This window comes from Heterodontus francisci, chromosome 47 (assembly GCF_036365525.1).
Source record: "Heterodontus francisci isolate sHetFra1 chromosome 47, sHetFra1.hap1, whole genome shotgun sequence".
Taxonomy (NCBI): domain Eukaryota; kingdom Metazoa; phylum Chordata; class Chondrichthyes; order Heterodontiformes; family Heterodontidae; genus Heterodontus; species Heterodontus francisci.
Genome location: NC_090417.1, coordinates 9,388,807 through 9,412,544, shown reverse-complemented (window position 1 = coordinate 9,412,544; position 23,738 = coordinate 9,388,807). Strand labels below are relative to the sequence as shown.

The following is a 23,738-nucleotide window of genomic DNA, read 5'->3' as shown; positions in this document are numbered from 1 at the left end:
TCCAACCTTCTCCTTATGCCACTCACCCCCTGCAATGCAGCTATGCGCAAATCTACAATACCACCCATCTCTATACTGTCTTCCAGAATGCTCGTTTCATTGTGAACAAACCCTTTGCCAGTCACAATCTCCTCATGGTCAAACTTGCAGTCATCCTGGCATTGACAGAAATTTGCCTCACACCCAACAACACAACCATATTGCTTGTCTAATATCAGAGCCTGGATGACCCACAAATTGTTCCAACTCAATACTGCCATCAGTTTCAGTCCCTACCAGAAACTTGCTCCTTTGCCACTGAATACATCTCTCTTTTCGGCCACGCGCTCAGGCTAAACCAAGATCATGCGCAACTTAAGTATCTTATTCGACTTTGAGTTCAACTTGAAACCCCACAGCCAATTCTTACCATTTCTACCTCCACCCGTAACGCTGCTGGTCCCACTGAAACCCTTTTAAATGCTTTTTCGAGTTTAAAGTGAGATGTGTATCCTTAACCATCCATAAGACAAAGATTCCAGTTCATACAAAAATTATGCTAATTCAGTTGATCACTAATCAAAGGATATAGCAGATCTATTCTTTCCACAGTTGCCTGTATCTGTGGTGAAAAACATCCAGAGCATACTTGATTTCTGCACAACATCTGAAACGCTCTTCCATGAATAATGTTCAGAATATTCAGAATACAAGAATTGATGGAATTGGAATGATATTTCCTTTGCTCTTTGGGGTGGCAGTGGCGTAGTGGTATTATCACTTGTCTAGTAACTCAAAGACCCAAGGTATTGCTCTGGAGACATGGGCTCGAATCCCAACACAGCAGAAGGTGGAATTTGAATTCAATTCATAAAGCAGGAATTAAAAAGCATACCTAATGATAGCCATGAATCGATTGTTGTAAAAACCCATCTGGTTCACTAATGTCCTTTAGGGAGGCAAATCTACTGTTCTTATTTGGTCTGACCTCCATGTGTCTCCAGACCCACAGCAATATGGTTGACTCTGAAATGGCCCAGCAAGCCACTCAGTTGTATCAAACCCACATGGACTGCAGTGATTCAGTCACATGGCTCTAAAAGGCCTTCTCAAGGGCAATTAGGGACAGGCAATAAATGCTGGCCTAGCCAGTTATGTCCACATCCAATGAATTAAAAAAACTATTTCCAGAGCAGCAAAGGCAGCCATGCCCATCATGCATTTCTGTGTTTTAAGTTGAAAAATCCAACATTGCAACACTTCACTCCCAAAAAGACACATTCCTTTAGCTTCTTTCACAACACTGAACATCTCTTGTCAGCACTCCATGTTTTTATAGATTGCTTCACGTTTCTGGTAACAGCACCCACCCTTCAATCCTACAGATTGCTGCCCAACCCCACATCCCACCCAACATGCTCCCCCCAGACAACCTCAGAGTGTCCTTCCTGAGGACACCACCCCCCACCCCCATCTCTTCCTGAGTGCTACAGCACCTATGTTAGAGGTCTGTGTTAACCAATCTCCTTCATGTTTGTACAGCTGCAATACTGGATACTGAGTGAGGGCAAAGGGTTCTTACAGATCCCTACAGTCAGCAAATGTTGCACGTTGACCCCTGACTGATGCTGCTGCAGCTGGTGCCCAGAAGGAAAACCTCTCCATTCTGTGTCAAATGATAAAAAGCACATTTCAGCAGTCCAGACTGTATGGACAACTTACTGTGTAACTGTTGTCACAGAACCAGTCTGCATGGGAATTAAAAACACGAATGGAACTGCTACAGGAAACTGAAATTGTCTGACATACCCTTTGAGGAATCTGAAGCCATGAGCACACACCAAGATGTTGCCATGAGCGTCCACTTTCAGAAGGTTTCCATGCAGAGAATCAAACACAAGCCCTCTGTAAAATAAAAGTGTCAAGGTTAAAATGGAATTTTGCCATAAGATGCAAACACATATCCAGATACCACAAGCAGTAGTTAATTAAGGGTCAGATCACTTTTTCTGTTCATGGATTTTAGTTTCCATCTCCAACTATCATTTCTCAAACTGTATGGTTCCAAAGGCAGAATCTCAAGATACAAAGGTTTAGCACCTTATTTTTAAAAGGCACCTTGGACAAACACTGTTACCCTGAGATAGAATTAATGCTTTCTGGTACTCTTTTTAAATTTTCCAACAATATATAACCAATCAAATGAGCTGTTAGTTGAATTTATTCAGATTTAACACATTAATAACTGAACCTTTTCAAAGGAGCATCAGCTGTAACGATCTGGTAGTAGAGACAGCAATGACAGGTCAGGCAAATATTAGTCCAAAATAAAAACAAGAAATGCTGGAACCAATCAGCGGGTCTGGCAGCATCTGTGGAAAGAGAAGCAGAGTTAACGTTTCGGGTCAGTGACCCTTCTTCGGAACTAGCAAATATTAGAAATGTCCAAGGTTATAAGCAAGTGAGCCGGGGGTGGGGCAAGAGATAACCAAGGACTGAGCGGAGGTGTTCCGCTGCGATTTACTTGTACTTCTTTCAATGTAGTATACTGTATTCGCTGCTCACAGTGTGGTCTCCTCTACATTGGGGAGACCAAACGCAGACTGGGTGACCGCTTTGCGGAACACCTCCGCTCAGTCCGCAAGCAGGACCCTGAGCTTCCGGTTGCTTGCCATTTCAACACTCCTGCTTTCATGCTCACATCTCTATCCTGGGCTTGCTGCAGTGTTCCACTGAACATCAACGCAAGCTCGAGGAACAGCATCTCATTTTCCGATTAGGCACACTACAGCCTGCCGGACTGAACATTGAGTTCAATAATTTCAGAGCATGACGGGCCCCCCATTTTACTTTTATTTTTAGTTATTTTTTCTTTTTTCTTTTTTACATTTTTTACAATTTTTTTTTCTTTTGTTTGTTTCATTTCATTGTAGTTTGTTCAATTTGCTTACCCACTGTTTTTTTTCATGTTTGTACTTGCTGCTGTTCAATCTTCAGTTCGTTAACACCCTATCTGTACTAATGCTTTGTCTTTCAACACACCATTAACATATTGTTTGCCTTTGCTCCATGACCTCTTGGTCAGCTATGTGGCCTTGTCCAATCTACACCTTCTCCTTTGTTATCTCTTGCCCCACCCCCGGCTCACTTGCTTATAACCTTTGACATTTCTAATATTTGCTAGTTCCGAAGAAGGGTCACTGACCCGAAACGTTAACTCTGCTTCTCTTTCCACAGATGCTGCCAGACCTGCTGAGTGGTTCCAGCATTTCTTGTTTTTATTTCAGATTTCCAGCATCAGCAGTATTTTGCTTTTAAATATAAGTCCAACCTGTGCTTTAAATCCTACATTCACACGAAAAGTCCATTCATTGTCACATCATCAAAAATACCCAACCTAGAAAGCTGCTGAAAGACCTAAGCTATTGATTCCATTAAATTCATAAAACTGATAAAGTTGTTTGTGGTATAGAGGCCAGCAGACCCTAAATATATTGATAAAATGAAAATTACACATAATTAAAATGGCAAAGATGGAAACATGTCAACCATGGATTTATCTCATGGCAGGAAAAGAATGAGAGAAGACAATATTTCCAGTTCTTGTTGGTGATAAATGGATATAATGATTTTTGCAATCTTATGCTGATCATTTATCAGATTAATTGATGAATATTCCAAACAGCGCCTAGTATCAGACTGGGGTGACTTAGGTCAGATGTAGACACTTTGAGTGTGGAGAGAGAATACAATGCTCAACTAGATGCTAAATCAGAGTGGGTTATATGGAAACCTGCAAGAAGGGACTGAAGGCAAACCCCAAGTCAGATGCTAGCACGGCAAGAAGCTCGACAGCATCCAGGACAAAGCAGCCCGCTTGATTGGCACCCCATCCACAAACATTCACTCCCTCCACCACCAATGCACATTGGCAGCAGTGTGTACCATCTACAAGATGCACTGCAAAAACTCATCAAGGATCCTTAGACAGCACCTTCCAAACCCGCGAACTCTACCACCTAGAAGGACAAGAGCAGCAGATGCATGGGAACACCATCACCTGAAAGTTCCCCTCTATGCCACACACCATCCTGACTTGGAACTATATCACCGTTCCTTCACTGTTGCTGGGTCAAAATCCTGGAACTCCCTTCCTAACAGCACTGTGGGTGTACCTACCCTACATGGACTGCAGTGGTTCAAGAAGGCAGCTCACCACCACCTTCTCAAGGGCAATTAGGGATGGACAATAAATGCTGGCTTTGCCAGCGACGCCCACATCCCATAAACAAATTTTAAAAAAGACTGCAGGGAAGGTGCTGACCTGTACCCGAAGCTGAGTCTGAGTCCGTATTCAGATCAGAGTCAGTCCATCTGCTTAGTGTGGGATCAAACATGGGAAAAATCCAACAGCATTGGCATCCATCATTGGCTGTTGAATCAACTTACAAAATTGTTGCTGCACGTCAAAAGGAATTAGTAGTGAACCACTTTCAAACATTTCAACTTGATATGCTATGCAGTACATAACAGTCCCATGTATTCTGTGTATATTCAGTACATCATAGATATTCAGTACATCATACATGCTGCTGTATATGCCTACCATGGTACTTCATGCCATGCAAGCATTTATGTCAGTCACATATGTTAGGGTCTGAAGTTTTATTAATGGATAATAAATACCTGGTAGTTCAAGATAATAGGGTGAACAGGGAGTTAGGTGTTTATTAGTTAATTGTATTCAAGTGTATTTATAATATATATATATAAAAGAAAAGCCAGCCAGCACTGGCTGGTGGTATTGTTTGGAGAGCAGAAGTAAACTCTGTGACAAGCAACAATCTACACCAAAGCATCCTAGTCTCAGTGTCTTCTTCACAAAGAGACTTGGAGATTTCTCTAACAACATATGCACAAGACATACAAACATGTAAGACATACACTGCGGATAGACATATCCATTTGAAATGCTGTACAAATTCCAGTGCCTATATTATCTGTACAGCCTATACAATTCTCAAATAGAACATCATCTTCACTGATGAGTGTACAACTTCCCAACTGACTGTATGCATTTAGCTAAGCTGACAAAGAATGCAAATCCATATTGATGACGACCTTTTGCCCCTAATAAGTGCTTTCCTCATTGGTTAGTTTGAAAAAATAGGCAGGCAAGACCATCTTATAACTTTATAAAGTGGTTTGGTGTCTACACCTCGTTATTCAAATTCCACAAATATTCTGCAAATTAACAATTTTTACTGGTAGCCAAACACAGGAGTACACAATGTGATAATGTGATCAGCGAGGCAAAGCATTTTGGGGGTTTGACAGGACACATGGATAAAGTGTTATGTTGATCTAGTTGTCTCTTATGCACTGTATGTGGTATTTTATGCAATGTAACCCAGATGTGAATTATCACTTGATATTGTGAATTTCAATCCTTCAGTAAAGACATATAAAGCATTTTCATCTGGAATTTATTTTGTGTTGATTTCGATCATTCTTATTCTGAATATTTGTCATAATGTATAGCTGGGATTGGGCTATCAATTATTTATCTTTGATTAGGAACAATCAGAAGGTGGTTCACAAAGTTGAACTCAATTGGATTCTCTTTTAATCATTGCCAATTGGACAGTTGATATTATCTGTAAAAAATAAATCCAAATTACAGTTATAGTCAATGAACTCAACATGCGACTCAGAAAAAAATTCTTCAAGCTTTGTAAGCATTGGCATTTATATAATGTGTGCTCTGATCTCTGTTTGCACTATTACAGAGTAAGAGATAAGAGAAGGGTTCATGCTGGACATGGATACAATACTGAGGTCACTCTTGGACAGCTAAACAAACAAAGCTGCACCCAGCAATCATGATTTGACCTCTACTCTGAATGAAGGGTATCCTCTAAAGGTGGGCGCATCATGCTCCTATTCTGGGAGCCAGTGTCATATTAATAAATAATAATACACTCATGTATCTGTTGTGGAATTCAGCTTAATCCGTGCATAAAATATTTACTCCTGTAACCCTCAGAAATGGACCACTGTTAAATTCATGCAAAGCACTTATAAAGTAGCCACTGTTGCACCAACAGGTAAGAATTATGGGCAACTTCCAGGTTAGCAGAACAGCAGAGGCGGAATTCTGCCAATGTGCTGAAAGGACACCTGATGTGAAGATACATTCTCAGACTGGCACACTTTCAACCTGCCTCCACCTCCTTGCAGGCATGCTGCAATACAGACTCACACGACGGTGCAGCAGAATGGCTCTTTGAAATTGTTTCATGCAACAGCAGCATGACTTCAATCTGAGGATCAATGGGGAGCTGTGTTACCCCCTCACTTTTACTGTTACAGAACCAACTGCCTATTCTTCTCACTATCTAATCTTCCATTACCACTGCTTTTCTGCACTCAACTCGCTGTCCTTGTGCAACCACTTTTGGTCACTGACCCGAAACGTTAACTCTGCTTCTCTTTCCACAGATGCTGCCAGACCTGCTGAGTGAATCCAGCATTTCTTGTTTTTGTTTCACTTTTTTCATTGTGCTGGGTCAGCATTGAAAAGTTACCTGCAAAGGCAATGCTCTCAGAGACCATCAGTCTTTCCTTTCTACTCCTCTTTCCACTTTGATGAAAGGTCACCCAATCCAGTCGTCATCCTCTATCACTCTGTCTTCTGGTGAAGTGAGCACAGTCTTGGAATACATTCCAGAAACACCTTTTGGAGCACCATTTAGAGATCACACTCTGTTTACAGATCTGGATCCCCAGTACAGCTTTCAATGTATGGCTTCCTGTTTTTAGATTTCTTCCTCTGATTCTTCTTCCCACTTTACAAATCCCTGCAGCTCTCTATAGGAATCCACGGAACAGGAAAAGGCCCAATGTGCTCCTTTCCTCCAAAGTACCATTGCACAGCTACATTTTCACAACTACCCATGAATCCAGTTCAACAATATCTGGAAAGTATTTTAAACCTTTCAAATCAACCAACTTCCTCCAGATGTTCCTATGCCCATTCTACGTCTACACTTTCAGTTCAATTTCTCACCAAAAAGACATATATTAGGGCGGCACAGTGGTTAGCACCGCAGCCTCACAGCTCCAGTGACCCGGGTTCAATTCTGGGTACTGCCTATGTGGAGTTTGCAAGTTCTCCCTGTGTCTGCGTGGGTTTTCTCCGGGTGCTCCGGTTTCCTCCCACAAGCCAAAAGACTTGCAAGTTGGTAGGTAAATTGGCTATTATAAATTGCCACTAGTATAGGTAGGTGGTAGGGAAATATAGGGACAGGTGGGGATGTTTGGTAGGAATATGGGATTAGTGTAGGATTAGAATAATTGGGTGGTTGATGGTCGGCACAGACTCGGTGGGCCGAAGGGCCTGTTTCAGTGCTGTATCTCTATAAAAAAAAAAGTCTTACTTCAATGGAGCTCAGTGACTTAGCATTACCATACTGTTGGAAAACCATTCCACACATTAATCACTCACTGAAAAATATAACCCCTATGATTTTTTAAGCTGGAACCCATTTCACTGTCTTCAATCTATCCCCTCCAATCTTTTGATTACAGATGAAGTTGAAAACCTTCATACAGCTATAATATCCATATTTTTCATGATTTTTATGACTTGAATCATGTCAGGCCTGAACCTTCCTCTTGTCTGTGTCAGTTGTGGCTCACTGGTCGCACTCTTGCCTCTCAGATAGAAAGTTATGGGTTCAAGTCCCACTCCACCGGCTTGAGCATAAAAATGTTGGGTGACACTTCAGTGCAGTACTGAGATCGTGCTGCAGTGCCATCTTCCAGATGAGATTTTAGACTGAGGCCCCTCCTTCTCTCCCAGATTAATGTGAGAGATCCTACAACATTTCTAAGAAGAGCAGGGGTGTTAACCATGGTGTCCTGGCCAATATTTTATCACATTGCTGTGTATAGCAGGAGTAGGCCACTCGGCCCTTCGAGCCTGCTCCAGCATTCAATAAGTTCATGGCTGAACTGATTATTCCACATTTCCACCTACCCACGATAACCGTTCACCCCCTTGCTTAATCAAGAATCTATCTCCCTCTGCCTTAAAAGTATTCTAAGACGTTGCTTCCACTGCCTTTTAAGGAAGAGAATTCCAAAGACTCATGACTCTCTGAAAGAAAAAAATTCTCCTCATCTGTGTCTTAAATGGGCGACCCCTTATTTTTAAACAGTGACCCCTAGTTCTAGATTCTCCCACAAGGGGAAACATCCTTTCCACGTCCACCCTGTCAAGACCCCTCAGGATCTTATATGTTTCAATCAAATTGCCTCTTACTCCCCTAAACTCCAGCAGATCCAAACCTATTCTGTTCAATCTTTTCAGTGAAAACAAACTCAGTTTATACAATCTATCCTTTGGGTTTAAAGTTTTAATTTCCCCAGCCAATTTACTCATGTTTCACTATCATTTCTCCCACGAATCATAGTTTTTTTGGAAAATTATGAGGGTGTAGTACTCCAAATGTGGCCTCACTAATGAGGTCGAAAGTTAAAATAACTTCCTTTGATTTACAATCAACTGCCATCGAGATGAATCCGATCAATTGATTTCTCCTTGTTGACAGTGACTGAAGACTTTCAATGAATGATTGTCAACCATATTGAAATCCATCTTTTCTTCCAGCCCTGTCAATGGAGAGTCAGCCAGTGTATTCACACAGTAATTGTTCCCCTTACCAATATCATTACTTTACATTTCAGCACATGAAACTGCATTTGCCATTCCTTGTCCTATTCTCCAGGTTGATTTCAATATTTTCTATCTCCTCAGCTCTGAAACACTGACCACAAAACTTTCTGTCCTTAGTAAATTTAATTGCATTACAAGCAGCATCCCTTCTCACATCATTTACCAGGACTATCATGTGCTTCCGTCTTATTTAGAAGTTTCAAATATGAAAGCTTTTCAAATTATAGATCACTCTCTCTCTCCATCTCTGACACTCCAGAATAATGCCAATAATTAATCCTGTTCCTATTTCTTACGTTTTTATAAGAGAAGCAGAGTAACCCCTGCCACCGATATAAGAGGTATAGCAAACGAAACCCCAAAGGACGAAGCAGGGTAACCCAACCCCATTTGTGATATGGTAATTTCACCCAGGAGTAGCCACAAACAACTAACAGCCTTGCAAGGAATGGGCACTGAGTAGGACGATCTCTACAGTGAGATAAGTCGGAGAGCTGGTTTTACCTGGTTGGAAAAGAGGGATCATATTTGTAGAGGAGCAATTCCTGTGGATATCCAATCGAAACCAAGTGATTTATCATCAGCTGAAAGCCTAGCTCTTCATACTCAGGAGATCTGTACACTGGACAATAGAAGCATACTTCAGTACATACACAGCATTATGATTCATAGATCACTAGTCAAGGTCAGCCTGATAATGCGATGAAAAACACAATCATTATAAATCAGTGAAGTGTTCCTTTTCATTTTTTATTGTCCTATTATAAATCATTACTTAAAAATGTAAGAAGCTAAATTTTGCTACAATCGAAGATGTAATTATTTAAGTGAACTTGTAACCATGAACAGTATGTAATTTTCTGCAAGGCAATGAATTATTCTGCATATACTAATATGCTTTTTCTTTTGAAACATTCACATTTTTTCTAATTTTCCTCTCCTGATTCTTGTTCAGGTACAGATCAATTCCCCTCCACTACTTTACCCAAGTGGCCAGTGCTCATGTATGAGTCAAGACAGATTATGTCAGCAGATTATTCTATATCCGAAGCCTTATCTGTCGACTCACCATCCAACAATCAGGAGCAGGAAACCAGACTGATTTCTCCTCTCCCTAACAGAGGTCAATTATTGCGCCCTTAATTCAGTTCTGGTTGAGATTAACTAACTCAGCACAGGTCGGGTTTTGAACCTGAGACCTTCTCGTCTGGAAAGCTCATTCCTATTCACTAGTTTTGCCTACCCCCAGTATGCTACTAGGGGAGCTAAGTTATGAAGTTTAACAGGTGCTGTGAACAACAAATGGTCCCTACCTGCCAGAGTGTAATCCATGTCAAATCCAAAACATTTAATCTTCTCAAGTACCAGGCTCCTGTTCACAAAAACTCTGCAGATCAAACACAAAAACATACATTTTTGAACTCCACACATGCAAAGAGGAACGAAAAGTAAAATCAGGTCAATTTTGTCGCCCAGTGGTGCAGGGTCCCTTATTTACAACACAGCGCTCCTCAGTAGCAGGACATGCTTCCATCAAGGGCATGCTGATGTCAGATAAAATACCGCAGGGAGCTACTCAGTACTGCTCTTGCGAATTATCTTGAGAAAAGGCTGTTTGCCTTTCATGTTGCATTTGTGAGATAAGGGAAGCAAAAAGGACGGGAGCTAGAATGACGTCTGGTGGAAAATCTAGATTGGGAGAAAAATAATTTTATATATCCCATTGTGAGTACTGTATGCATCACTCTCCATCTGATCTCACAGAGGGCACTGTGTGCACCGGGATCACTCCTGCCCCAGTGTGGGTACTATATGTGCCACTCTTTGCTCTGTTCCACTTTGGTACTGTATGTACAAGTAACTGTCCTGTCCTACAGTGGGTGCTGTGTGCAAGAGTCTCAGTCCTGTTCCATTTTGGTACTCTATGTACCAGTATCTATCCTGTACTACTGTGGGTACTGTATGTATCAGTATTTGTTCTGTCCTACTGTGGTCACTGTACACACCAGTTTCAGTCCTGTTCCACTTTGGTACTGTATGCACCAGTCTCAGTCCTGTCCTCCTGTGGGCACTGTATGTTACAGTCTCAGTCCTGTCCTCCTGTGGGCACTGTATGTTACAGTCTCAGTCCTGTCCTCCTGTGGGTACTGTATGCACCAGTCTCAGTCCTGTCCTCCTGTGGGCACTGTATGCACCAGTCTCAGTCCTGTCCTCCTGTGGGCACTGTATGCACCAGTCTCAGTCCTGTCCTCCTGTGGGCACTGTATGTTACAGTCTCAGTCCTGTCCTCCTGTGGGCACTGTATGCACCAGTCTCAGTCCTGTCCTCCTGTGGGCACTGTATGTTACAGTCTCAGTCCTGTCCTCCTGTGGGCACTGTATGCACCAGTCTCAGTCCTGTCCTCCTGTGGGCACTGTATGTTACAGTCTCAGTCCTGTCCTCCTGTGGGTACTGTATGCACCAGTCTCAGTCCTGTCCTCCTGTGGGCACTGTATGCACCAGTCTCAGTCCTGTCCTCCTGTGGGCACTGTATGTTACAGTCTCAGTCCTGTCCTATTGTGCGTACTATGTGTAACAGTATGTATCCTGTCCCAGTTTTGGCACATCCAGGTTGACTGTTCATACCTTTCTAAGTATTCAGTAATGTTGTTCCTTATTTTGGATTCTGGCAGTCCTTTTACTGTTCAAATGAGACTAACTGGTGTATTCTTATCTGGCTTATTCTTTTCCTATTGTTTGCTCACAGCAGTGGAAAAAGGAGGCGCATGCAAGATGTCAGCTTGACAACACAAGGGAGGATCAGGCTGAATATAAAGAGTACGGAGAAGTGAAAAATCAAATAGGTAGGGGCAAAGAGACAATGAGAGAACAGATTTAAGGTGAACATAAAAGGGAAACCAAAGGTCTTCCATGGGAATATTAACAGTAAAAAGGTGGTTAGAGGAGCCGGGAGGCCGAGGAGAGACCAAAATGGAAATCTATTGGAGGGAGAAAATGTAGCTGAGGTACTAAATGAGTACTTTGCATCAGTGTTGACCAAGGAGAGTACTTTGCCAAAGCTACAGTAAACAAGGAGGTTGTCAGACTACTAGATGAGATAAAAGCCTTTTGGGCGGCACAGTGGCGCAGTGGTTAGCACCGCAGCCTCACAGCTCCAGGGACCCGGGTTCGATTCTGGGTACTGCCTGTGCGGAGTTTGCAAGTTCTCCCTGTGACCGCTTGGGTTTTCGCCGGGTGCTCCGGTTTCCTCCCGCAGCCAAAGACTTGCGGGTGATAGGTAAATTGGCCCATTTGAATTGCCCCTAGTGTAGGTAGGTGGGAGGGAATATGGGATTACTGTAGGGTTAGTATAAATAGGTGGTTGTTGGTCGGCACAACCTCGGTGGGCCGAAGGACCTGTTTCAATGCTGTATCTCTAAAATAAAATAAAAAAATATGAAGAGAAGTTACTAGAAAGGCTAGCAGCACTTCAAGTGGACAAATCACCCCGGATACATCCTATGTTGCTGAGAGCAGGAAGGGTTGAAATTCTGGAGGTACTGACGACAATCTTCCAGTCCTCCTTAGAGACAGGGGTAATGCCAAAGGACTGGAGGATTGCAAATGTTTCACCCTTGTTCAAAAAAGGGGATAAGGACATACCTGGCAATTAGAGGCCAATCAGTTTAAAGTTGGTGGTGGGGAAGCTTTTAGAAATCATAATTCAAGAGAAAATGAACAGTCACTGAGACATGAATGGACTGATAAAGGAGAAACAGCATGAATTTGTTCGGGACAAATTTTGTTTGACTAACCTGATAGAATTTTTTGATGAGCCACCAGATAGGGTGGATGCGGACAGTGCAGTTGCAAATATGTTTATGGACTTTCAAAAGGCTTTTAATGAAGTACCACATATTAGGCTTGTCGCAAAATTGAAGTCCATGAGATTTCAGAGGCAGTAGCAGCGTGGATACAAGATAAAAAGAACAGGAAGCAGAGTTGTGGTGAATGGTGCTTTTCGGACTGGAAGGGGGTATACAGTGATGTTCCCCAGGGTTCAGTACAAGGACCACTGCTGTTTTTGATGTACATTAATTACTTGGATTTGGGGGTACAGGACACAATTTGGAAACTGCAGATTAATGTTTGCCAGATTATAATTCCCAGTTTAAGCCTCCGATATGACGTGAGGCTACATCATAAAGCTCTGAGCAGCTCCTGAAGGCTCTTGAAAGCTGTTCTGTGAATCAGAATAATGAGAACAGTCAGTTCGAATGTTATTTATGTAAAACGGACATTAACCTAGATCCTAAATACAGGGCTGGTACCTGCTTACTCAGCTTTATCCAGTTTGGAAATTCAGGGAATGCACCCTGCTGAACCAAGGACTCAGCAGTTGGAGTTTCTAGCTTTGGCCACACGACCAAATTGATTACAATGCAATCTATCTTTATCCCACAGAAACTAAAATAATTTTTAATTGTTATCTGGAAACAAGATTTTTTTCCCCTGATGGTAAAAGATGCTGGTTTGTTTCTTCCCTGCTGTTCCTGTGTAACTTCCATTGAAAACCATGCCCACTGCCAACACCAACCTGACCCACACACAGTGGAGTTGGCACTGCAATTCAGGTTACAAATGTTGTAATTGGCTCCCTAAGCAACTCAGTGTCCAATGAGTCCTTGATCTATATGAACCTGGAAAGTCTGAGATTCAATCCTTGGTCTACGTTGTGGAGATGCACCTCTGACCTTATTGTCTCAGAGTTACTTAAATACAATAAGCAGGGTCTTCTTCTTCCACCAGCGAGCCCTGGCAAAATCCATCTGTGGGTGGCAGGCAGTGGGGCAAGGCCTGTGCAAGGCCACACTCTTGCAGACCAGCTGCAAAAAAAAGACTGGAACCCCATTCTTCTTCTTTGGCCTCCTTGTCTCGAGAGACGATGGATAAGCGCCTGGAGGTGGTCAGTGGTTTGTGAAGCAGCGCCTGGAGTGGCTATAAAGGCAAATTCTAGAGTGACAGGCTCTTCCACAGGTGCTGCAGAGAAATTTGTTTGTCGGGGCTGTTGCACAGTTGGCTCTCCCCTTGCGCCTCTGTCTTTTTTCCTGCCAACTACTAAGTCTCTTCGACTCGCCACATTTTAGCCCCGTCTTTCTGGCTGCCCGCCAGCTCTGGTGAACACTGGCAACTGACTCCCACGACTTGTGATCAATGCCACAGGACTTCATGTCGCGTTTGCAGACGTCTTTAAAGCGGAGACATGGACGACCGTTGGGTCTGATACCAGTGGCGAGCTCGCTGTACAATGTGTCTTTGGGGATCCTGCCATCTTCCGTGCGGCTCACATGGCCAAGCCATCTCAAGCGCCGCTGACTCAGTAGTGTGTACAAGCTGGGGATGTTGGCCGCCTCGAGGACTTCTGTGTTGGAGATACGGTCCTGCCACCTGATGCCAAGTATTCCCTGGAGTCAGCGAAGATGGAATGAATTGAGACGTCGTTCTTGGCTGACATACGTTGTCCAGGCCTCGCTGCCATAGAGCAAGGTACTGAGGACACAGGCTTGATACACTCGGACTTTTGTGTTCTGTGTCAGTGCGCCATTTTCCCACACTCTCTTGGCCAGTCTGGACATAGCAGTGGAAGCCTTTTCCATGCGCTTGTTGATTTCTGCATCTAGAGACAGGTTACTGGTGATAGTTGAGCCTAGGTAGGTGAACTCTTGAACCACTTCCAGAGCGTGGTCGCCAATATTGATGGATGGAGCATTTCTGACGTCCTGCCCCATGATGTTCATTTTCTTGAGGCTGATGGTTAGGCCAAATTCATTGCAGGCAGCCGCAAACCTGTCGATGAGACTCTGCAGGCACTCTTCAGTGTGAGATGTTAAAGTAGCATCGTCAGCAAAGAGGAGTTCCCTGATGAGGACTTTCCGTACTTGAACACCATTGTTGTCAGGGAAACACTGGACCTATTGGAAATCCCCACATATAGCGTTTAAAGGCTGCAAATCAGAAAGAACACTTTGGAGGATGTGCTTTCTGATTTGTTGAAACCTGCTTACGCCTGGCCTTTATCATTGACAAGACACATCAGGACGATACAGCCTGGCACTGGAAATGGTGGGGTTGGTGCAATAAGGTGGGAAGGTTGAACAGCACATACCCAAATGTCTTTACCCCACCAAGATGCACCAAATATAAATCAGCAGGGGTATGAGAATCGGAAAGGCTGTAACTCCCTGTCTTAGGTCACTTAGATGAGGTGCTGGAGCAAAGCCAGTATCCAACGCCCAGGGAACTATACTCCAGCAAGAGCCCACATCTTCATGGGAAATTATCTACAGAAAAAAGTTGTGGTGGTGTGGGGGGAACCATGCTCTACTCTAATCCTTGTATCTTTTTGTTATTCAGTACCACTCACTGAATATCAGTGGCACAATCCACTCATTGTAGGTTCAATGGCCAGGAAAACTCAACTCCAAATTGCACTAAATAGTATCTTATCATAGAATGATACCCAAGGGCCTTCAGAGGCATAATCAGACAAAAATTCTTCAGAAATAAGGCCAAAGCATTTATCCCACAACCACAAGCATTTCTGAAAACTAGGCGGTCACTTAAATCTATCTGACATGCCTGAAATGTTCTATAAGCTCTGAGGTGCTTACTGGCACATCCAGAGTGGAACACCAGTGTACAATCATGGGACAAGTCTCTGGTAATGGAGCAACAACAGCATGCAGTTAGGCCAATGGGAGGATATCCCCAGAAAGCAGATATAATGCTGTTCGATCATAAGGGGAAGGACAGATAACAAAGAATCAGTGTGTTGTCCCAGACACCTGGTTAGCAACCCTGATAACAACGAATCAGTGGGGTGGTCAACCCGACTGGTAGTGGCCCTGATAGCACAGTGGTCAGCCCCCTGGGAGACAACCCATTGTTGCGCAGTCAGACCACCAGCTGGAAAACTGGCTGAAGGATTCGACTTGGAGTGTAGCTGTAGCTCTAAGTAGTCTCAACTCTGAGCCAGAAGGTTGTGGGCTCAAGTCCCACTAATGTGCGTTGAGGACAAAATTGAGGCGAACACTCCAGTGCAGTACTGAGAGAGCACTCCAGTATCACAGGTGCCGCCTTTCAGATGAGACAATAAACCCGATGTTGTAAGATCCCATGGCTCTACCTCGAAGAATAGAAGGGGAGTTCTCACCCAGTGTTCTGACCAATATTCACCCCTCAACTACTGCTGCTAAAATAGATTATCTGGTCATTCTCACATTGCTGTTTGTAGGATTGTGCAATGCACAAACTGATTGCTGCACTTCCTGCAATACAACCAATACAACAGTGACAAACTTCAAAAGTACTTGATTGGCTGTAAAGTTCTATAGGATGTCCTGAGTTTGTGAAAGACACTATATAAATGTAAGTCTGATTTTTTTGCAGTGTTGTACCAGGAAGCTGAACGAAGCCAATTAAAAATAAGTAGACTGAAATTGAAAGCAGCTCATCAAAGTTGAAACTTAAAAATACGTGCTGATCATTTTCAGTAACCTCAGAATCGATACTGTGCCTGAGGCAACACAACAGACAAAAATAGAAAATGACAAGCAAACTTGCCTGACGTGTTTCCACTGGAAATCATATTTAGGTTAATTCTCGAACAAAAATTCAACTGTCTCTGCCATTCCTCACCTTTCACAACCTGATGAAAAGAATAAGCTGAACAGACACAAAAATGTGCAGCAAGCACGTCAACCTTTCTTGTTCAAACTGTCATGAAGTGGAATTCTCTTCCCCAATCTACTGTGCATTCTGTATGTGACAGTTCTTTTCAGAGATTTCAAAGGTGGCTGTATAGTTATTCAGTGAACAATTAAACACATTCTGCAATTTTTTAGATTGTTTGCACTTAACACAGCCAGATTAACATTCAAAGGTTGCTACTTTGTATTTTAGTATTCCTTCACTCTATGATTTTTGAAAAAAATGAGTATCACTCAGTCTGCACCTTACAGATAGTCCATGGCTCTACATTAAATTTCTGTTTGACCAACTTCTCTCCACATATATTTGTCACAGAGAATTCTGCATGACATCAGCTGTTCATGTTAATCAGTGTTATAAGGTACAAAATAAATGGGAAAGCTGCAGTATGTTGAATATCTGAACCAAGCAATGTAATGCTTTCCCCTGGGAATAATGCATCTCTGCTGCATTGCTGACTAAATCCAAGACTAGCTTTGGACCATGTTGTAGTTATTGCTCACTTTGAATACGTTTTTTTATGCCATCGAGGCTTTTACGAAATACACTAAAAGAAAATGCAACGTCGGAAAGGAGTTTGTGAGCTGACTTGTACCCTACCTGTGCTGCTGAAGAGTTGAGAGCATTATTACATTGCTCAGTCCATGTATTCAAGCTTGATAAGTAGTTCACAGTGTTACAGTAAGACCAGGTGAAAAGGGGGTTCTAGAGTTCCCTCTCAGCCTTCACCTGGTCTTCCCGTAACAGGGTTTTAATTTTAAACACACCGTATTTTTAGCTCCCCCCTTTCTGAATCCTTGTTCGCTGCTTTCCAATTATTCGGCAAAGAAACCAGCACAAACAGGTTTAAAGACGAAAAGTTGAAATTTATTAAACTTGAACCTAAACTCTAATTCGGTTGACGCCTACTGATACACGACATGCCCAAGCTTGCATGCATATGCAATACACACATGCAAATAGAGACAGAAAAGAACAGAAGAAAAATAAAGTGGAAAGTTTTGAGGCAATATCTGAAGAGTTTTTGTTCCGGTTCTTCAAGCTCACTGTGGAGTCCTTGATTGTAGGTAGATCTTACTTTTTGTTGGGGCCCAGTATTCTTCTTAAACTTTGTTTGCTGTAGGAGACTTTTCTCTCTGGGGTTCATGTGTCTTCACTGGATTCAGAGGCTTGTGAGAAAGAGATGGGAGTAAACAGGAGAGATCTTAGTCCAAACAGTCTTTCTCAGTCCAAACTCTCTGTGGCTAGTTCAAAAAACCCTGGAACAGCCAGTTAGTCATGTGACAGCTGGTCCAACAAGTCCTGGCCCCTGTGGATTGCATCACCCCAGCAGGCCCTGGAATGTGCTTCCCCACCCCATCACTGTCCAGCAATCAACATCCACTGTGGGTTGAATGTGTCAGGGAATGGTCCTTTGTCGACACAAGCACTGACTGTTAGCATGCAAATGTTTTTTCCAGCCACGGCTGATCTGCTCAACAAGTCATTTCCTTGCTCCAGTAACAGTTCAAAATCAATGTTCATATGACAAAACCAATGTGCCTCATGACAGCAAGTTTTCTAATTCGGAAGGTCCAGAGTACTTAAGTGAAATAAAATTCTTGATGGTGCAAGATTCCCAAAGAATCCTATTGTATCTTTCAAAGGGCTCATTTATGTCGATAAAAAATACATTATATATAGATATGATATATATATTGAGCGTGAAAATGACTGAAGCTATTGGCATTGTACAATAACACTGCACTTTCGACTCAGAATGGCGATAAATACAACACTTATGTTAACATTTTTACCTGTGGTGATAGTCTCGTTTCAAAAGCCGATAATCAACCTGATAGCAATCTCCTGAACTTCGAAAGTTGGTGTGGTTCTCGTGAGGTGCTTGCTGATTGCTCTGCTCTGAGCATTCACCTGGTACGCTCCCCATACTTATCACTTTGCTGTTAACTTAGCAACACAAGAAGTTTGCAGTGTAATGCCGTGAAGAGCTGGAGAATCAAGCCAGCGTCTTCATTCTGTGACCAATCCAGGAGAAATTAACCAATTCCGTTCCAGCTTTTCATTCCTGATAAACTATCAGTTGAGACCAGCTGAGAGACTCCAGTTTATCACCAGAGTTGTGTACTTGCTCTGACAGGGAGCTCAGAACGTTTCAGCAGCTGCTGCAGTAGTTCGAACAAATTCTTGATGACTTCCTGACAACTGTGTGACTAATAAATGGCCCAGCACTATCTCCACTCTGCAAACCCGTCCCAAGTCTGGGAAAAAGAATTGCACAATTTCGCAAAGTCCTCCAATGGGCCGGCACTCAAACAAAACCCAAATCCAATTATGCACAAGTGTTTTCATGCCGCCTCACTTAAGCAAACCTCAGCCACCTTAGGTACAGGAAAGTCTGTTTAACACATCACAACGTGTTATCATAAATACTTTATCCGCTCGTAATTAGTGCAGCACAGTGACTGATACTGTATAACAATGGTCCTGTGATTGGTGTCTAAATAACAGCATGGCTAATTTTGAAGAATGTCAAATTTTAAATCTTTGATTTCCTTATTTTTCCTCTCTGTCTCTTCATCTCTCTCTGTTAATCCAATTTTTCTTTCCCTCTCTCTATTTCTCTTTTATGTACCTGATTTGACATTGATCTTATTCTTTTTCATTTGTATTTTTTTCCTTGATCTTTTATCTCCCAGATGTCCAATTTCCTTTGCTGCACCATTACCAACTCAAACTTTCAGTAACTCTGTGGGCAAAACTGTTTGAGCTGAAGGATGCAGGAACAAGCCAAATAATAGACGGCATTAAATGCTCCCCGAAAGAAATTCTGACCCAATATTATTTCACGTCAGTGATTTACCTTCTCTGTGTTCCTTCATTTCACTAAAAAGAAGTTTTTAAAAATAGTTTATCAAGTAATGGAGAAAAAGTTTTCACCAGCAGAAACAGTGCTATGTACTTTGGAACTAAATTCATACAAAAGAGCTATAATCTGTTGAATTTGCTCAATATCCTTTTGTTTTGATCAGCTGCTTGTGTGGATCAGAGGATGTGTGATCATCCTTAAAATGAGGGGGTGAAATGCTCTACAAAGGCATTGGTCATTAGCTTCGAACAGTAAACCACGGTTACGTCTGCCTTTCCTGGAAATATTCAATGGCACTAACTGCAAAGAGCAGGGCTATGTCGCAACATTTACCAAAGGCCTGAAGGCAAACTAAACGTACCCTCTCACGCTCACACTCAGAACATTCTTCCTCTTTGCTCATTCTGTTGGCACTGAATTCTGGTCTGAATATGTCGCGCCGGAAGACCCAAGCACTTCTGGAGGGGTGTAAGATCTAAGCTCATTTAAGGGAAATTGTTGAAAAAAAGTCCATCATATGACTTGCCCAAGTGGGGTCAAGTGGGCAACTTCCTCCAACCAGAAGAGCAGGCTGTTCTGACTGGGAAAATTCGGTTAGGAGATGGTCAACAGGCAATGGACTCATCAAATCACATTACAAGAGGTAACCATCCTTCATTTTATCCACAGATAGCGGACCGGCTAATCAACATGTTGTTGTGCACAATCCCTCACACCACAATTTTCCAATGATGAACCTTGTAATCCCTGCGAGTACTTTTAAACATGGATTGATCTGTATTCACATACGCAGGTTCAGGATAAACAGAAAAAAATATCCTTCGGCACCAGTGAGACTTTATGTGCTTAATTGTAAAATACAGTCAAATCGGCTTACAGTCTAATCAAAGTTTTCGCTGATTTCAACAGAGACCACTTAGAATGCATAAAGTTGTTCAAATTGTATTCAATTGCTTCGCCGAGTGGCTTTGCAAGTCATAGACCATTCAAATGATTAAGGATGCAGCAATCAGAAAACAATAATTAAAAGAGTGGCTGGCCAGTAGCCAGGTCTTTGCATGCACTCACCTCTGATTACTGCAGAGAGATTCTCTGCCCATGTATTTTGCGAAAGGGGCCTACCAGCCCTCTCTCAGATCTTGACTGACTTGTGTACGATTCCAGCTATTGCTGTTTTTATTTAGGACTCTCCGCCCATGCCCAACTCTAGTGCAGAGATGACCACAAAATGACACAGTGATCTGCCAAAAATAAACTCAGTTGTTCATGCAAAGGTTTTCACCATAAACACTGAATAAGACAGACAGCCGTGTGAGGATGGACTAAAGCCCACAGGGACAACATTCTCATTTCCCACCTGGTACAGAAATCTGTTGGCTCAGGCACAAAAGATCATTTTGGAAGGTATTTGAGCAGAAAAACTTAGCCCTCATAAGCAGCCACACTGGGAGGGCTGGCAGCTGAATTGAGGAAAATGGCTTATAATTCTTGCCAATTGATCTACAGTATGAACCTATTTCTGTGCCTGGTATGTGCTTATTAACTAGTCGCTATCTGAGAAATGGACCTTTCACTGGCAGATGCTCTGGAGACTTCCTGCCCAGGCTTTGTGCATTTAACTGACATCAGCGAGCACATCTGACAGCAAGCACATCTGGCACAGCTTTCACTCTTGCTTTCTAACAGAGCGCTGAAATTTATTTTCTGAAGTACAAGTGGCTGAGTTTTACCGATGAGCTGGGAGCACAGCTAAACACAGCAGGAGCTGCTTTGCAATTCCAGGGAAGTTTTCCTATGGGAAGCAAAGTCTGAGCAGTCACTCTGGGACAGTCTGTCTGGAGAGAAGGAGTCCTGAATGCATCCTTCCTGCCTCCTCCTCTTCCTCTTCTTCCCCATGAGGTTGCCTCTGGATGCCTGGTGGCAATGGCTGTTCATTCTTGATGGCGATGTTGTGGAGGATGCAGCTGACCACCGGGAACATGGAGGCATGTACTGGAGGGCTCCCCTCTGAACGGTCCAGGCAGCAGAAGCGTAGCTTTAGCATGCCAATGGTCTGCTCCACAATGTTCCTGGTGGCTCCATGGCTTTCATTATACGCCTGTTGTCCTGTCCTGGTCCGGTGGCAGAGCCAAGTGCAGAGTGTCCTTTGTCTCCAAGCAGCCACCCTCTGGTTCTTCTTGGACGCCTGAAGGCAGGAACTGCAGACTGCCGCAGAATGCAGGCTTCACGGCTGTTGCCAGGATAATGGACATTCACCAACATTACTGTCTGTGCATGGTCGCACGCAAACTGCACATTGATGGAATGGTAACCCTTGGGGTTCCTGTATCTCTCGCCATTGACATGGGGGTGTGGGTGTGGTGTCCTGCAGTTGATGGTTCCCGACACCATCGGGAATCCTATTTCTTGGCAGGACCGCATTCCTGCTCATCCTGCGTCTCCCTGTGTAGACAGAACATGACATAATCACCTCTCTTTGCATATATGGCCTCCGTCACTTCCTAGATACAGGGATGGACAAAGTACTGGGAGATGTTGAAGAGATCACTACTCCTGTCTGGAAAGATCTGGTCATGTGAAACTCTAACACGTCTGTGATCTTTCCGGACACTGGCAGTGCTGTCCACGCCTTGGTGTGAGTCTCCTGGTCCTGTTGAAGGAGATGGCACAGTTTCTTTACCACCTCCTTGTTGAATTGGAGTAACCTCAGGCTTGTTCCTGGGTGAGGTGGAGGCATGAGAAGTGCTTTCTTCAAGCTGTGCTTCTGTGGAGAGCCCTCCTCCACCTCCTCCCTCTTTATGTAGTTTCCACTCTGTGCTGCTTCTGCTCCACTTCTTGGTCAGGTTACTGACTCAGAGACACTGCAACTCCACCAGCACCTCTTGCAAACTCGAGGTGCAAAACCCTCTGCCCTCTCTGAGTGGATGCAGCAGCTCACCAATAGACCTCCAAAAACAAGCCACAGAACTTTCACAAACTTCTCTACAGAAGAAGTAAGTCACAAGCACCTCACCTGCAAGTTGGATGACTCGTCCTTTAAACAACGCTCGAGCAGGGTTGAGTGGGAGTGACCCCCGATGCAGCTGAATGCATGTTCATCCGTGAGTGATTAGCACAGGTGTCCTGCATGGTCCAAATTTGAAAGATCTCCATCAAATCAGCTGGAAAATTGAGCTCACAATCCAACCATTCCTGACGGTACTGGTGTACACAAGGCATGCCCACCATAGGACCTGTTCCAGCATGGGGCAGCAAGAGAGCTGCACCATAAGTGGCCAGCAGCACAGCCTGTGCCATATCAAGCCTTTGGGTGCAGTGGCCTAAGTCTTCTGATTTCAGTGGAGTCAATATTCAGAGCAGTTACTGTTCACTGGAGTGGAAATACAACAAACCACAGTAAAAAGCAACATTTGGTTCATGAATTCTCTTTTAAATACACTGCTGAATTTAATACATCCTTGTTTTCACTCAGAGATATTGCTTTTAGAAACAAAAATCCTGCCTCCCCAGAACCACTGGTCTGCCTGGTGGTTTCTCTCTCTGCTTCTTACAGTCCCACCCTTGTCAATTGTCCTCTGGCACCTCACCCAGGTCGCCATGATTCATGTGCAGATTTACCAGAGGTCATTGGATGGCACCAGGAACAAATTCACTTCACCTAACAGAACACTACTGAGGCCAAAAGTGACATCATCGGTTAAGATCAGCTAACTTGGGATTGACAGAGGATCTAACCTAAGACCGATGACTCACTGCTTGGAACAGCTGTGTGATGGCTAGGGCCCAATCTTTTATTCTTGATCTTTTCAATATGAACCTTGGTCCAATAATAGTCAAGCCTACACCAGGAAACCCAGCAGGCAGCATCATACAACACCCCCTAATTTGTCAGGACACAATTAGACAACCTCACTGAGTGTCCCTCCCTCTAATTAGGGCCTCCGTAACGTTTCACTGACATCATCTGATACAAAGTGCAGACACTGTTTGGTCCTAGACTGAACCTAGACCTTGTATTTCAGTCGCTCATTGGGCTAACAAGTTGAGAATAAATAGAAGCAGACAGGAGAAAAGGCGCAATCACCCGTGGCTCCAGATCCAGATTCAAACCCAGATTCAGATCCAAAAATGGAATCGGCCTCTCAGCACCTGTGACTTCTCATTCACACTATGGGCTGAAGTTTGTACGGCAGTTTCGGGGCAGGTTCAGTGGTGTGGGGAGACAGAGAATCGCTGCGGAGCTGGCTGCCCCGAAACCCAGTGCCGTTCTGTAGTGTTCCGATTTTGTCAGAGGTGCACAAGTACCATGGCAGTATTGATGCCCCAATGTGACGGGAATCAAAGTTAAATTGGTAAAATGCTGTTTAACATGCATTTAAATGTAATTATTCGTCATTTAAT

At 43.3% G+C, this 23,738-nt stretch overlaps 1 protein-coding gene across 4 annotated transcripts in view; it reads right to left on the bottom strand.

Annotated features, from left to right (window-relative positions):
• The window catches only part of LOC137357129 (cytosolic purine 5'-nucleotidase-like), a 69,220-nt gene extending 48,768 nt beyond the window's left edge, over positions 1–20,452 (bottom strand). Inside the window, exons 1-4 of one of the 4 annotated variants that reach the window (XM_068023186.1) lie at positions 20,406–20,452; positions 10,033–10,106; positions 9,224–9,341; positions 1,789–1,884 (exon numbers count right to left, since the gene is read on the bottom strand). In XM_068023186.1, coding sequence (XP_067879287.1) covers positions 1,789–1,884; positions 9,224–9,341; positions 10,033–10,106; positions 20,406–20,437 — 320 coding nt within the window. In that variant the 5' untranslated portion in view covers positions 20,438–20,452. Of the gene's footprint in view, positions 1–1,788; positions 1,885–2,230; positions 2,315–9,223; positions 9,342–10,032; positions 10,107–18,264; positions 18,732–20,405 lie in introns of those variants that run through there. The other 3 variants (XM_068023184.1, XM_068023185.1, XM_068023187.1) reach the window with 3 other exon arrangements.
• Between the last annotated feature and the right edge of the window lie 3,286 nt (positions 20,453–23,738).